At 42.2% G+C, this 15,981-nt stretch overlaps 1 protein-coding gene across 3 annotated transcripts in view; it reads right to left on the bottom strand.

Annotated features, from left to right (window-relative positions):
• Positions 1-8,722: 8,722 nt before the first annotated feature.
• Positions 8,723-15,981, bottom strand: part of LOC127962246 (uncharacterized) — a 28,438-nt gene continuing 21,179 nt past the window's right edge. For all 3 annotated transcript variants that reach the window (XM_052561793.1, XM_052561794.1, XM_052561792.1), the window contains one exon: positions 8,723-14,025. In XM_052561793.1, coding sequence (XP_052417753.1) covers positions 11,324-12,748 — 1,425 coding nt within the window. In that variant the 5' untranslated portion in view covers positions 12,749-14,025 and the 3' untranslated portion in view covers positions 8,723-11,323. The remainder of the gene's footprint in view (positions 14,026-15,981) is intronic.

Raw genomic sequence — 15,981 nt, 5'->3', positions numbered from 1 at the left:
TGTACGCGCGGTCGTCTGCTCTGAGCCTCGACATACACTCTCCAATGACATTTTTACATCACGCCTACCTAACGGTCCATAGCGGATTCGCGGAAGCAGAAAGTTTGACAGAGGCTTTAAGATGCAGGCTTGCATGACCTGACGTGCAACATTTCAGAAAATGTGCGTTCACAAATGTAGCCTAATTTGATCCAAATATGGAAAGCACTTTTGAATTTAATAATATGAGGTTCTCTCTTGAGATATTTTGCCACATTTCTTCAATTAAGGATTGTTACATAGTGTATGGTGTTTCCATTTATCTGAACTTCTTCAAGTGAGTTGCGGGGCAAAAAAAAAAAAAAAAATCCAGCACTTCTCCTTCAATACTGATACTGCGACTATTGACAGTTTGTACGTGTTCATTCGCTGGCATTTTTTGAATTTCTTTTTTTTCTCCCTTAAAAATCAAATTTGTCCATTCTGATGCGCAATTTTACCTTAAAGGCAATTTACCTAATGGCTGTTGATGACTATTTGAACTGAATTCTGCCAAAGTGCGCGCTTGTATGTGTTCGTTAAATGCTTATGCCAGTGCTCATGTCTGAAAATAATATATGAAGAAGAAAAAAATCACATAAAAACAATAGGATATAGATTATATTTCATTAGTAACAAATTTTTTTTAAATTGATGTAAACAATAAAATTTTACAAACTGATAAAGTTTTTTTTTTTTTTTTTTTTTTTTTTTTTTCAGCATTTGGTGCAGGCCGCATTAGAATTCGTGACGGGCCGCGGGTTGAGAACCACTGCTTTATATCAAACATTTTTAAATCGTCCACAGCTGAGCTTTGCGGGAGGATGATCTGCGCCAGATCGCGTGAAGTGAATGTAATGAACAAAGTCATTTTCAGATGCAATGAAAAACAAAAATAAAACAAAAAAACATGGATAACCTAGATTAGTCCCAGGCTCTGTTCTGAAGTAAAATAATTATAATTACTGTTAATCAAGAGTAACAAATTTTTACGGATTAATCGCCAATTTTCATTTGCTGAATGTTTTCTTTATTTTTTATTTTTTAAACACGCTAAAAAAATAAATTAACTTTTTCAGAGGAAAAAAATATATGAGTCGTGTATAGGTTTCATTTTAACGGATCAATCACCTATTTTCGTTTGCTGCATGTTTTTTTTTAAACACGCTAAAAAATAAATCAGCGATCAAACAGCTGAAACAAATAATACTTAATTTTTGGTCACACATAAGGCATAATTTAAAAATGCTGGTAGTTTGAAAAATCAAGAATAATAACAGAGTTAATACTAATTATTGCTAAATGCTGGACCGTTCCCATTTCGCTCTGCATATGGAACCTGAAGATTTTTTTAAACCAAGAATGAATCGAAATGAAAATGAAATTAAAACATTTAGCTTATATATATCTATATCTATCTATCTATCTATCTATCTATCTATATATATATATATATATATATATATATATATATATATATATATATATATAAAATATAGGCCTTATATTTATTTACTGTTTAATAAAAATAGCATGCATATGATCCTTTGTGTTAAGGTCTTCTTTTAATTTTTGTTTATTAGACTGTAGTCTAAGACTATCCTACATTTTAAAAATTAACAAATTGTAAAAAAAAAAACTGTTTTTTTTTTTAAATGTTACAATGTTATATCATAATGTTATTGTTGTTTTACTTCCTTCTTTTATCTCATTTTACAATTACATTCATTTCGCAATCCGTCCCTTTGTTGCTCCTGGCGGTAGTTTCGCGAATGATTTTAACACGCGACTGAATTACACGGGACGCGCGGCGGTAAGCCCCAGAAAGGCTGGCCACCTACTGTATATCAATAACTCATTATAAGGCACTGTAATTTACTCATTAATATGTCAATATTCCATTCTTCATATCAATTATAGTGATATCTCTTACTGTAAATTACTGCAAATCAAACAGTGGTTTGTCCAGCAAACGGCCGTAAGATTAACTTATCAACTTTCAATAAAGTCATCACTTCTTATAATTCAAGGAAAATATTCTCTGGCCATGAAAACATTATCCTATCATTATGAAATTGTTTACTAAAAAGTAAAGAGCGTGTAGCTAGATCAGACATTTCATTGACTCGTAATGTGAGCGGTTCAGAGGCAATCATGAATATATATTGCCTTTTAATAATTGAACTAATAATACATCAAACTACAAATCACACAGAATAAATACGCGTACGACAATACAGACAGTAAACTTTGTACAAGACATAACGGAATCCAAATAAGGGAGAGAGAGAATGAATGAGAGAGAAAGGACGAGAGAGAGGTGAGAAAGAGAGAGAGCGTGATCACAGACTAAGCTCAGTTATGCAAACTCGTCTCTTGTGATGCTTTGTGTGCTGGAGCAGCGTGAGCGTGGTCTTTGTGGCTAGGCTCTCTCGTGTCTTCTGGGGCTGCTGCGGAATCGTGCGGTATTTGAAAGGTCCAACAAAGCAATGTTTCAGAATTCGTCTTCCTCGTGTGGAGAGGCGAATAGGTGAATAAACTTAGTAAGGAAAAAAAACGAACAACGAGATGAAAGCTCCCGAAGGAGCCATGAGAACGGCTGTCCTCTCAGCCGCCATACTGAGAGGGACGGCGATAGGAGAGCGGACCAAGGCCGCGCAGATGGATGAGCAGAAGTGCGGAAGCGAAGAGCAGAAGCTAAGAGGGTCAAGAGCAAGAGAGCGAGGAACTTCCTGGGTCAGCTCTTATGGCTTGAAATGGTTCACGCCTCTGTTCGTGTGAACAACAAATGAACTCAATACATCTTATTAATAAAATGACGAAGGTAAAGAATGTTAAGAAAGGTTTGTTTGTGTGTGTGTGCCTATGTGTGTGTGTGTTGTGGAATGTGTTTCGCTTCTCCTTTGAGGCTGCTCACGTGACTCTGGAATTTCTTGTCGTAAATAATTTAAATCCAGCCAGGCTGGCGCCAGGCATTTAGTGTAAAAAGGTTTCATTTTATATGCCTGAATTTAACCCATGAATCGATGACCTGCATATCTGTTACATCTCCCCCTTTTCGTCGGATGAAGTCCCTGTGTGGACATCATCGGATGGCAATCATCAGGATGGGCAGGACACTGGACATACCAATGTTAAACTTTCTGGCAGCAGCAGCGGCTCTGAGCAAAGCTCCCGGGAACTGATTGGAGCAGTGGTGGTGTCCACTTAACTCCATTTGTGTAACAGTCACTTTCTCATCTTGGCTGAACATGTGTTTGACATCGGCCTCAGTGTGAGTGAGGGAGTCCTCTCTCCATCGGATCCCTGTCCAGCTGTATTCGGTTACAGGGCTGGGGTAGTGTGCCCTGTCGTTGGTGATCAGGAGTCTCAGTGGTTCTCTCGGTGGCAGCTGTCCTCTCTTTGGCTGACAGCACAGCACTGCAAACCACAGCAGCATCCTGGTACAGACAATAGGGAGAGAGAGAGAGAAAGGAGAGGAAGAAACAAGCGAGGGCTGTCTTTGGTTGGACAGGGTAGTCTCTTTACTTCGTGGGCGGCGACTGGGTTTAGCTCGCCCTGGCCCATGTTTTGCCACATCTTGCTGCTGGCATGATGCTTACTTCAGTGTCTTGTCAGTGGCCCTGGTGCTGCGTGGTGCAGCACATGATGCGTCATGGAAATATATTGGCATTATCCCCCTTTTGCTCCATGGCATTAGAAGCCCTGGCATTTTGATGTCAGACGGTTAACAACCCACAATGTTTTTTGCATCATGCAGTGGTCTGGAGCGTTGGTTGTCAGTAACTGTAGACTGGTTGCAAGGGTGGATGAAGGGGTCTGAGAGGTGGTAAAGCAAAGTCATTATGGAGGTTGTAGAAGCCCGCATGTCCGCTATGTTGGTCTGTGTAGACAACGGAGTCAGCGTAAGCATTTCTGAGGTAGGCAGTTTAGCTAGTAAAGTTCTTATGCTGTGTGTAATCACTTCACCCTTGAATGTGGGTGGATGGGTTGGGAATGACCACAGCCTGTTGTGCCAGTTTTGGCAAGGGTGTCAGTTTGATCTTTTAAGTCCTTGTCTAGACTTGGTAGTTTCGAGTGTCCTTTTCCCTTCTTCCAGTACACAGTCACATTGTGTGTTTTTGTGATGTTGTCACATTGCTGGAACAGGTGTTGGTGTTTGACTGGCTTGTTGTTTGCAGTTTTGAAACCATTCTGTTTACAGCATGGAAGATGGCACACGAAACTGAGTCTAGCATAGTTAGAGTCTGTACAGGCTTTGTTCAAACAGATGTTGAAATCAGCTGGTGAGTTGGCATAGTCGAACAGACACCTGTTGAAGTTGGACTGACGGTCGCCAAGTGTTAATGCCAGTTTGTGTTGGTTTTCCGGGTGCACCGGAATGGTCCAGAATCCAGAGGCCACATCAAGTGTAGGGAGGATTGTGGCTCCTCTGATTCGGGGCATTTCTTGTTCCAGCTGGGTCTTGTGCCATCGTGACAGCGGCACTGTCTCCTCTCCTCTCCTCTCTCACGCTGCAGTTTTCCACAAGTTCATCAAACAACCGCAGTAAGAATATTTCTTCAAGCACGGTGAGTAATGGCTTCTCCTACAATTGTTATTTGCACCTCTTGCCACATGTACAGTTTATCTATCTCTGTCGCTGATGAGGGATTCACATGTGATAAATGCAGGGAAACAGTTAGGCTGACAGAGAAGATTTCAGAATTAGAGACACGCATCCAAACTTTAATTGAGGACAGTAAGAATGTTAGGGCTCTAGATATGGCTTTGGATGCGTCTAGCTCAGGGATTCCTGTACATTGTCCGGTTCCAGCAGAGCCCCTGCAGCAGGGCAACTGGGTGACGGTGAGGCAGCGTAGTCGTGGGTCAAAACACCGCTCTTCTGTTCCGATCAAAACATTAAACAGGTTCTCCCCACTCAGTGATGCACCCACTGAGAAACCTCATGAAAGTGCTCTAGTTATTGGCGATTCTATTGTACGGAACGTGAATATAGAGACACCAGCCACCATAGTCAAATGTTTACCGGAAGCCAGAGCGCCTGACATCTTGGCAAATTTAAAAGTGCTGGCTAATGCTAAACGTAAATACAGTAAGATTGTTATTCATGCCGGCGCTAATGATGTTCGACTTCGCCAGTCGGAGATCACTAAAAATAACTTTAAAGAGGTGTGTGAACTTGCAAGCACGATGTCAGACACTGTAATATGCTCTGGTCCTCTCCCTGCTTACTGTGGTGACGAGATGCATAGCAGATTGTCATCACTCAATGGCTGGATGTCTAAGTGGTGCCCACAGAATAACATAGGTTATATAGACAATTGGACGAGCTTTTGGGGCAGACCTGACCTGTTTAAAAGAGATGGTCTTCATCCCTCCTGGGGTGGCGCCACTCTCCTGTCTAGAACTATGGCAAATAGTCTTAGTGTTTATACTTGACTAACTGGGGCCCAGGTCAGGAAGCAGACAGACTGGCTAAACCAACCGTCTGCTAGCTGCCTCCCGTCACAGAGGTCAGTTAATTCTCAGCACATAGAGACTCTTTCACCTAGATATCACACTATAGAGACTGTGTCTGTTCCACGAACTAGAAAATACAAAAAACGTCCAAACCAAGTTAAGGTTAACAATTTAATTGAGGTTCAACAAATAAAAAACAAATGCAATATGGATAAACAAATGATAAAGATTGGCTTATTGAATATCAGATCCATTTCTACGAAAACACTTTTTGTAAATAATATGATAACTGATCATAATATAGATGTGCTCTGCTTGACAGTAACCTGGCTAAAACCTGATGATTACATTATTTTAAATGAGTCCACCCCCCAAGATTATTGTTATAAACACGAGCCGCGTCTAAAATTCAAAGGGGGAGGAGTTGCTTCAATTTATAATAACGTTTTCAGGATTTCTCAGAGGGCAGGCATCAAGTATAACTCGTTTGAAGTAATGGTGCTTCATATAACATTATCCAGAGAAACCAATGTTAATGATAAATCCCCTGTTATGTTTGTACTGGCTACTGTATACAGGCCACCAGGGCACCATACAGACTTTATTAAAGAGTTTGGTGATTTTACATCTGAGTTAGTTCTGGCTGCAGATAAAGTCTTAATAGTTGGTGATTTTAATATCCATGTCGATAATGAAAAAGATGCATTGGGATCAGCATTTATAGACATTCTGAACTCTATTGGTGTCAGACAACACGTTTCAGGACCTACTCATTGTCGAAATCATACTCTAGATTTAATACTGTCACATGGAATTGATGTTGATAGTGTTGAAATTATTCAGCCAAGTGATGATATCTCAGATCATTATTTAGTTCTGTGTAAACTTCATATAGCCAAAATTGTAAATTCTACTTCTTGTTACAAGTATCGAAGAACCATCACTTCTACCACAAAAGACTGCTTTTTAAGTTATCTTCCTGATGTATCCGAATTCCTTAGCATATCCAAAACCTCAGAACAACTTGATGATGTAACAGAAACTATGGACTCTCTCTTTTCTAGCACTTTAAATACAGTTGCTCCTTTACGCTTAAGAAAGGTTAAGGAAAACAGTTTGACTCCATGGTATAATGAGCATACTTGCACCCTAAAGAGAGCAGCCCGAAAAATGGAGCGCAGCTGGAGGAAAACAAAACTAGAGGTATTTCGTATTGCTTGGCGGGAAAGTAGCATATCCTACAGAAAAGCATTAAAAACTGCTAGATCTGATTACTTTTCTTCTCTTTTAGAAGAAAACAAACATAACCCCAGGTATTTATTCAATACAGTGGCTAAATTAACGAAAAATAAAGCCTCAACAAGTGTTGACATTTCCCAACACCACAGCAGTAATGACTTTATGAACTACTTTACTTCTAAAATCGATACTATTAGAGATAAAATTGCAACCATTCAGCCGTCAGCTACAGTTTCGCATCAGACAGTGCACTATAGACCCCCTGAGGAACAGTTCCACTCATTCTCTACTATAGGAGAGGAAGAATTGTATAAACTTGTTAAATTATCTAAACTTACAACATGTATGTTAGACCCTATACCATCTAAGCTCTTAAAAGAGGTGCTTCCAGAAGTCATAGGTCCTCTTCTGACTATTATTAATTCCTCATTGTCATTAGGATATGTCCCCAAAACCTTCAAACTGGCTGTTATTAAGCCTCTCATAAAAAAGCCACAACTTGACCCCAGAGAACTAGTTAATTATAGACCAATCTCGAATCTCCCTTTTCTGTCCAAGATACTAGAAAAGGTGGTATCCTCACAATTATATTCCTTCTTAGAGAAAAATGGTATATGTGAGGATTTCCAGTCAGGATTTAGACCGTATCATAGTACTGAAACTGCTCTCCTTAGAGTTACAAATGATCTGCTCTTATCATCTGATCGTGGTTGTATCTCTCTATTAGTTTTATTGGATCTTAGTGCTGCGTTTGACACAATTGACCACAACATTCTTTTGCATAGACTTGAACACTTTGTTGGCATCAGTGGAAGTGCATTAGCATGGTTTAAATCGTACTTATATGGCCGCCATCAGTTCGTAGCAGTGAATGAAGATGTATCATATCGATCACAAGTGCAGTATGGAGTACCTCAAGGCTCAGTTCTAGGGCCGCTACTCTTCACGCTTTATATGTTACCCTTGGGAGATATCATCAGGAAACATGGCGTTAGCTTTCACTGTTATGCTTATGATACTCAGCTCTATATTTCCTCGCAGCCCGGTGAAACACACCAATTTGAAAAACTAATGGAATGCATAGTCGATATAAAAAATTGGATGACGAGTAATTTCTTACTGCTAAATTCAGAAAAAACAGAGGTGTTAATCATAGGGCCTAAAAACTCTACTTGTAATAACCTAGAACACTGTCTAAGACTTGATGGTTGCTCTGTCAATTCTTCGTCATCAGTTAGGAACCTAGGTGTGCTACTTGATCGCAATCTTTCCTTAGAAAGCCATGTTTCTAGCATTTGTAAAACTGCATTTTTCCATCTCAAAAATATATCTAAATTACGGCCTATGCTCTCAATGTCAAATGCAGAAATGTTAATCCATGCATTTATGACTTCAAGGTTAGACTATTGTAATGCTTTATTGGGTGGTTGTTCTGCACGCTTGGTAAACAAACTACAGCTAGTCCAAAACGCAGCAGCAAGAGTTCTTACTAGAACCAGGAAGTATGACCATATTAGCCCGGTCCTGTCCACACTGCACTGGCTCCCTATCAAACATCGTATAGATTTTAAAATATTGCTTATTACTTATAAAGCCCTGAATGGTTTAGCACCTCAGTATTTGAATGAGCTCCTTTTACATTATACTCCTCTACGTCCGCTACGTTCTCAAAACTCAGGCAATTTGATAATACCTAGAATATCAAAATCAACTGCGGGCGGCAGACCCTTTTCCTATTTGGCGCCTAAACTCTGGAATAACCTACCTAACATTGTTCGGGAGGCAGACACACTCTTGCAGTTTAAATCTAGATTAAAGACCCATCTCTTTAACCTGGCATACACATAACATACTAATATGCTTTTAATATCCAAATCCGTTAAAGGATTTTTAGGCTGCATTAATTAGGTAAACTGGAACCGGAACACTTCACATAACACCGTACTTTCTACATCATTAGAAGAATGGCATCTACGCTAATATTTGTCTGTTTCTCTCTTGTTCCGAGGTCACCGTGGCCACCAGATCCAGTCTGTGTCCAGATCAGAGGGTCACTGCAGTCACCCGGATCCAGTACGTATCCAGACCAGATGGTGGATCAGCACCTAGAAAGGACCTCTACTGCCCTGAAAGACAGCGGAGACCAGGACAACTAGAGCCCCAGATACAGATCCCCTGTAAAGACCTTGTCTCAGAGGAGCACCAGGACAAGACCACAGGAAAAAGATGATTCTTCTGCACAATCTGACTTTGCTGCAGCCTGGAATTGAACTACTGGTTTCGTCTGGTCAGAGGAGAACTGGCCCCCCAACTGAGCCTGGTTTCTCCCAAGGTTTTTTTCTCCATTCTGTCACCGATGGAGTTTCGGTTCCTTGCCGCTGTTGCCTCTGGCTTGCTTAGTTGGGGTCATTTCATCTACAGCGATATCATTGACTTGATTGCAAATAAATGCACAGACACTATTTAAACTGAACAGAGATTACATAACTGAATTCAATGATGAACTGCCTTTAACTATCATTTTGCATTATTGAGACACTGTTTTCCAAATGAATGTTGTTCAGTGCTTTGGCGCAATGTATTTTGTTTAAAGCACTATATAAATAAAGGTGACTTGTTGATTCAGTTTCCTGTAGTCACTGGTGGGTCGCCACTCGCAGTTAGTTTTGAGGGCGGGCCGGAAGAGGGCTGAGTAGGTGCTGTTGCATGGATGGATGACACCTTTCTCCAGCATAGATTCGATGATCTCCTGCACTGGTTTGTGTGAGGCGATGGGAATCTTGTACTGTTTGACAGAAGTGGGAGGAGCATCAGGGTGCGTAGGTTGGTAAGACCACAGTCTAAAAAGTCTTTGGCACAGTATTCTTTGAGCTTATACAGAACTTGTCTGAGTCTTTTGGTGATCTGTATCGCTCTGAAGTGCATGAGCATCTTGTAGAATTTGCTGCACTTGAGATTGAAAACCTGTGTAAGGCTCCTCCATCTGTCAGATCCATCCCGCTCACCTGGTCTTTGCTCACCGACATGACAGATGTGATGGCGACGAATTTGAAGGGTGCAGTGAACAATATGTTGTTTGTACTCCCTTCGGGTATCAGTGCAGGTGGAATGGACTCAATGACAGGTAGTACAAGTTCAAAGTCATTAAAGTCATGGCTCACTAGCCATCCCAGCCCGTAGGCCTTGGGAATGTTAATGTCAGTTACCGTGCAGTTGTTGCACAGGATGTAGGCTATACAAGATGACACTTCAGTGAGGGGTGTGCCTTCAAGTGTGAGTCCGAGTTCCACACATTCAGGTGAGGATTGGAAGAAACCCAGCGTGTGGTTTAAGGTTTGACCACATTGCAGGTTGAGCCGAACAGCGACCCCTTTGGTGTAAGCTGGTACCACCATACCCTGTTCGTGTTGCAGAGGCTTGAACTTGAACCACGGCTGGCAGGTGGGGTTCCCGTGACCTCTGTGACCTGACCGTCTGGCTCTGTGGGAGTTCCTGTGACCTCTGTGAATTGACAGTCTGGCTCTGGCAACCGGTGTGGCTGGAGGGAAAGAGGTTCTCGCACTTGAGCAAAGTCTTTTAGCTGTTTGAAGTTCAGTAAAGGGTCAAAGTGGTCTAACAGGTCTTTGCCGATGAGAAATGTATGAGTGTTCATTGGTGAGACATAAATGGGATGTACTAGACTCATCAGACCGATTGTCAGGTAAATGGAAACAACCTGTTCAAACCGGATGTCATTCTGGCTGTACGACTGTACATTCTGTTTCCAAGTTTGAGGTGTAAGAGTTCGATCTTGTCTCTTAGCTTCAAATTGGAGTCTTTTGAAAAGGTGAGATGAAATCACCGTCAGGTTTGATCCTGTGTCGATCAGGTCTTCCATGCTCACTCAATTTCGGCCCACCCCCTTTTTGACAAGGCTGCCCAGGAATGTTGGCATCAGGGCAGGTGTGACAAACGATGGGTGGTTAGGACCGGTCTTGTGTAGCTCACTGCAAAGGCAAGTAGTCAAAACAGCATTTTCTGGTACCTTGTGTTTGCGGTACCTCGTGTGAGAACCTGTGCTGTCTCGTTCAGGGTGTGCAGCTGTCAGCTGTGGAGCTTGGGTTATGCTGTCACCTTGTGATGTGACAGTTAGCTCTGTGGTCTGTGGATGATGAGCAGTGTTCTGGGTGCTTGGCTCTTACAGATGGCAGTTAGACAGGGTGTTGGTTTCAGTTCTTATGCTTAGACATATGATGTCTGGTTCATCTTCCTTGTCTGTCTTGCGAGTTTTCATGTAAAGAAGCTCTTTCAGCACCCTCAGGATCTCTGCTGTCTCAGACGTGGCTGCCCTGTGTTTTTCTGACGTGGGCTCAGGTTTGAGCTTACCAGTGTCATATCGAGAGTGGTTCCACTGCCGGCTGTCGGGGCTTTGTGTCCTGGACGGTGGGGATCCGCTCTTTTTGGGTCGCCGGTACCAGAATCTTTCAGAGCGCTTGCTCTGCTGGCTTGGAACAGTATTGACTCTCTGTAAAAAGTTCTGTGACTGTGGTGTTGTAGGGCGCCCTCTAGGGTTAACTCCAAGCAGTGCTCAGAGACAGAGACTTTGGGGTTTTTCACAGTCTTTTCATAAATAGTCTTTTGCTTGGTGCAAGCTTTGTGGGCTAAGTTCTGTAACTCTTGTAGTCATGTTACGCAGACACGCTGGGACTCTGAGATGAAAACTCCAACTGGCATGTAGGTTTCGGAGGAACAGAGTTTTTAAGTCGACATCCTGTTGCATACCTGGTTCGTTGCATGCTCCGAAGTAGGCTATTCGTAGCTGACTACAGAAAGTCTGTGGGTTTTCAAGTCGGCCCTGTTTGAGGTCCATAGCAATAAGGAGCCCATGGTCTGAGTCTGGATCAGAGAATTCAAGAGTCAAAGTTTGTAGCAGTTGCTGGTAGTACGCTTTGACAGTCTCTGGTTGACGATCCAGAACACAATGCACATCACGGCTGGACGTGATTTTTAACAGGTACAATGTGTTCACATCTGTCACGTTGGTGAGAGTTTGCAAGTGAAAGCCAATATCTAGTAAATAAGCGTGAACGTCATGTCCTCCTGCAGGATCTGGGTTGAACGTAGGGATGCTTCGGGCTAGCTTGTCAAGTTCTCTGTGAGCCGTGCAGGGTTTAGTGGCATGCATTCTCTGGAAGGGTTCTCCCCCCTCCGTTGTTGACCGGTGTTCTTGTAAGCTGGCTGGTGATTTCTTGAGCCGTGAGCTTACACCCCCTTTTTCAGCTCTGGGTTCTTGGCTGAAAAGGTTGGAGTGGCGGGCCTGGAGAAACTTTGTGGTGTGCGTTTCTCCAATCCAGCCACTCTGTAATCTGTCAGAATCTTTCAGTTCTGTGTGAACAGTGTCAAGTTCATCTTGGAGCTCGTCTCTCTGCAGAGTAAGTTCATTGATTTTAGCTCGGGCCGCTTGCAAGTGTGTTTTGTAGGCCCAGGTTTTATAGTCTCTTTCTTTCAGTTCAGTTTCTGCTATTTTTAGGAGAGCGTCACCTTGCTGGAGTTTTTTGTTGAGTTCTTTTCTGGCTTCTCTCTCCAGCTGTTCTCTTTGATCTGTGTCAAGGCGAAGATCTTGCAGGGCATTGTGAAGTTTTTCTACTTTTTTCTGTAGCTTTGGATCTGTGTCGTCCTCTTTCTCGTGCTGGTTCTGGGTCTCGAGGAGGAGCTGATCAAGGCGACTCTGGGTTCGGGACTGGTCCTTCCAGGCCTCCTCCGCTTGAAGCTTAAGCGTTGCTGCTTGCTGTTCAAGGTCGATGTTGCTCCGTTCACTGAGCTGTGCCTGGGCGATGAGAATGTGAACTAGGCTTCTGAGGATCCTCGCAAGTTCTTTGTAGTAGTCGCTTTGGGTTGGATCGTGTGCCATCAGTTCATCTAGCTCGGTTTCTAGTTGCTCTGGGTGCTGCAGGTTACTGGCGTCCTTGGGCAGGAAGGGGGTCATAACGGCTTTCAACCATGTTGAGAGGTGGCCCCCAAGGACTTCTGGACTGGATGTCTGGAACATCCTGACTCCCTGTCGGTGAGAGAAGCACAGCACACACACAAAAAGACCAATGCAAGATCGTTCTATGGTTAACAAGCTATATGATTATTGTTTGTTTATTGACTTTATCAGCTTCATTACAGGTACCCAAAGACGTTTGTCGTAGGGGAACACTGAATTATTTTGCTGTTACAGTGAATTGTCAAAGCATATTTACTTAAGTTAAAATACAAGATTAAAAGAAAAAGAAGAATAAAATACTTAAATAAAGGTATGCGAAGTCCATTTAAAATCCATAATCATTTAAGAGTCTACACATATATGGAATAGGTGATCTCCTGAATTGTTCCGTATCGTATATTAATACGGGCTGTGCCGTTTATGAGAATTTTGGGGCTAACTGATCCAAACAGTCAGACGGTTCAGCAGCCAATTAACTTGTGATTTGACAGGCAGTAGCCTAGCGGGCGCGTGATGACCTCGGCTGCTGGTTGTCGCTCTACTATTTAGCTTCTTTGGTGGCTCTCACAGGTTACTGTCTCTATGTGAAATGAAAGAAACAAATCACAACAGAACAGAGGATAGAAAAAGAACAAAGTGAAACACAACACTTGAAATGAGATAAAAATAATAGAAACACGATGTGTTACTGAGAATAAGGAGGCCTAAGCCTACTGCTAGATTTTAAGATAGGGCCAACAGGTGTGTGGCTATCTGGGCAGGAAACCTAGAAATATGGTGTGGCTTGAAGAAGCAAATGGGTCAAACACTTAAAATATATCTGGGGGAATATCTAATATTCTGTGGCTTATAAAAGTGGATGGGTTTTATCACATTTGCTTCACCTGGGTGAATTGAGGCCATTCAGGTGGAAACCAGTGGCTTGGTCAACCTCTCTGGCGCTCCCCAAACATTCGACCGCAGTGTCCCTGGCCCTCTGTTACTCTGGCGCTGTGCCCTCTCAAAGAGCTTGTGACTTTTAACACAACCGGGCAACACCAAGATGTCAACCGCCAGACAGCACTAAAAAATTGGGCTGTTCCCTAGAACCCTCTCTTAAAAGAAGAGTGGCCCCGATTTAGGCCCAGGATTAGGTACTGGTCCCAGAGATTGCGTCGTGTGTCGGCTGGACTGATTGACTATCGTTGGAGTGCCAAATTGCTGATGTCGCCACTGCATGTACGCAACGGACAGAGATAAGAGGAACCGAGTTTCACTCACAGCCAGTGTCGGTAACACTGGTCGGGCAGCCTTGCTCACTGGAAACCTGAGATGACTGTCCAATCACCAAGGGAGTTCTACAATCAAATACACAAAGGATGAACAAAGGAAACTTAAAGTTAAAACTTAAATTGAGGTTTGTTTAACATCAATTGAGTAAATATATATGCAGAGGTGGGTAGAGTACCCAAAAACTTTACTCAAGTAAAAGTAAAAGTAATTCTAGAAATATTTACTCAAGTAAAAGCCCTAATTAAAGCTGCAAGCAGCGATGAACGGGCCCTCACACCCGGGCTCCCCACCAGCGAGTGGCATTAGTAAAAAGGTTAATGGTGAGAAATATGCATTTAAAGTCATAAATTTGATTGGAATATATCAAAGTATATTCCGTATATGTTCCAATCTTCCTGTTGCCAGCAGGTGGCGCTATCATTATTATGGAATATTGGCCTTCAGATGTGTTCAGACCAGGACTCTTTATCGAACATGTGAAGTTTGTGGAAGATTGAACAATTTATGCCTGAGTTATAACAATTTCTCTTGCTGAGGCAAGACATCAAACTTGTCATGGCGCCATGGACACGCCCTTTAACAAAAACTCAAGATCTTCACAAGTTTACATTGCACAGGCCTTTAGATTAGACTGACCACCAAATATATATTAATCTCAAAAAAATTCTAGGAGTAGTTTGTCGCAGCGTAAAAGATGCCACTTCCTGTTGCCAGCAGGTGGCGCTATGACTATAACTGAATATGGGCATGTAGATCTGTTAAGGGCAGAAGTCTTATCTAACATGTGAAGTTTGGGGCAGATTGGACATTGTATGTCTGAGTTACAGCAAGTTCCTTTTTCATGGCGAAACATCGAAATTTGTCAGGCCGCCACGGACACGCCCTTTAACGAAACCTCAAGATCTTCACAATTTAACATCGCAAAGGCCTTTAGATTACACTGACCAAGTATGGTGTTGATCTGAATAAATCTCTAGGAGGAGTTCATTAAAGTACAACCCCTGAAAATTGCAAAAACAACACCAATTTTGCAGAGAAAATTCTAAATAACCGACTTCCTGTTGGGATTCGGGTTTCGTACCAAGAGACTTTTTTGTAGGTATTGGTGTGTTACATGTGTGTACCGATTTTTGTACATGTACGTGAAAAATAGCTCGAGGCGCACTCCATTGAATGTTCATATGCACTCCATTGAAAGTTTATAGGTGGCGCTATCGAGCCATTTTGCCACACCCAATGGAATTTTGGCCTTCAGATCTGTTCAGGCCAGGACCCTTATCACACATGTGAAGTTTGGGCAAGATCGGACATTTTATGCCTGAGTTATAACATCTTTTATTCCCATGACAAGACATCAAACTTTGTAACGGCGCCATGGACACGCCTTTTAACAAAAACTCAAGATCTTCACAACTAAACATCACACAGGTCTTTAGATTAGACTGACCACAAAAAAGACATTGATGTCATAAAATTTCTAGAAATAGTCTGTCACAGTGTAAAATATGTCACTTCCTGTTGCCAATAGGTGGCGCTATGACTATAACTGAAAATGGGCATGTAGATCTGTTCAGTTCAAGAGTCTCATCCAACATGTGAAGTTTGGGGCAGATTGGACATTGTATGTCTGAGTTACAGCAACTTCCTTTTTCATGGAGAAACATCGAAATTTGTCAGGCCGCCATGGACACGCCCTTTAACGAAACCTCAAGTCCTTCGCAATTTAACATCGCAAATGGCTTTAGATTACACTGACCAAGTTTGGTGTTGATCTGAATAAATCTCTAGGAGGAGTTCGTTAAAGTACAAGCCCTGAAAATGGCAAAAACAACACCAATTTTGCAGGGAAAATTCAAAATAACCGACTTCCTGTTTGGATTCGGATTTCGTACCAAGATACTTTTTTGTAGATATTGGTGAGTTACGTGTGTACCAATTTTTGTACATGTACGTGAAACATAGCTCGAGGCACACTCTGTTGAAAAGGTGTAGGTGGCGCTATCGAGCCATTCTGCCACACC

The sequence above is a fragment of the Carassius gibelio genome, chromosome B7, assembly GCF_023724105.1.
Source record: "Carassius gibelio isolate Cgi1373 ecotype wild population from Czech Republic chromosome B7, carGib1.2-hapl.c, whole genome shotgun sequence".
Taxonomy (NCBI): domain Eukaryota; kingdom Metazoa; phylum Chordata; class Actinopteri; order Cypriniformes; family Cyprinidae; genus Carassius; species Carassius gibelio.
This window is presented reverse-complemented; position numbering and strand designations above follow the sequence as displayed.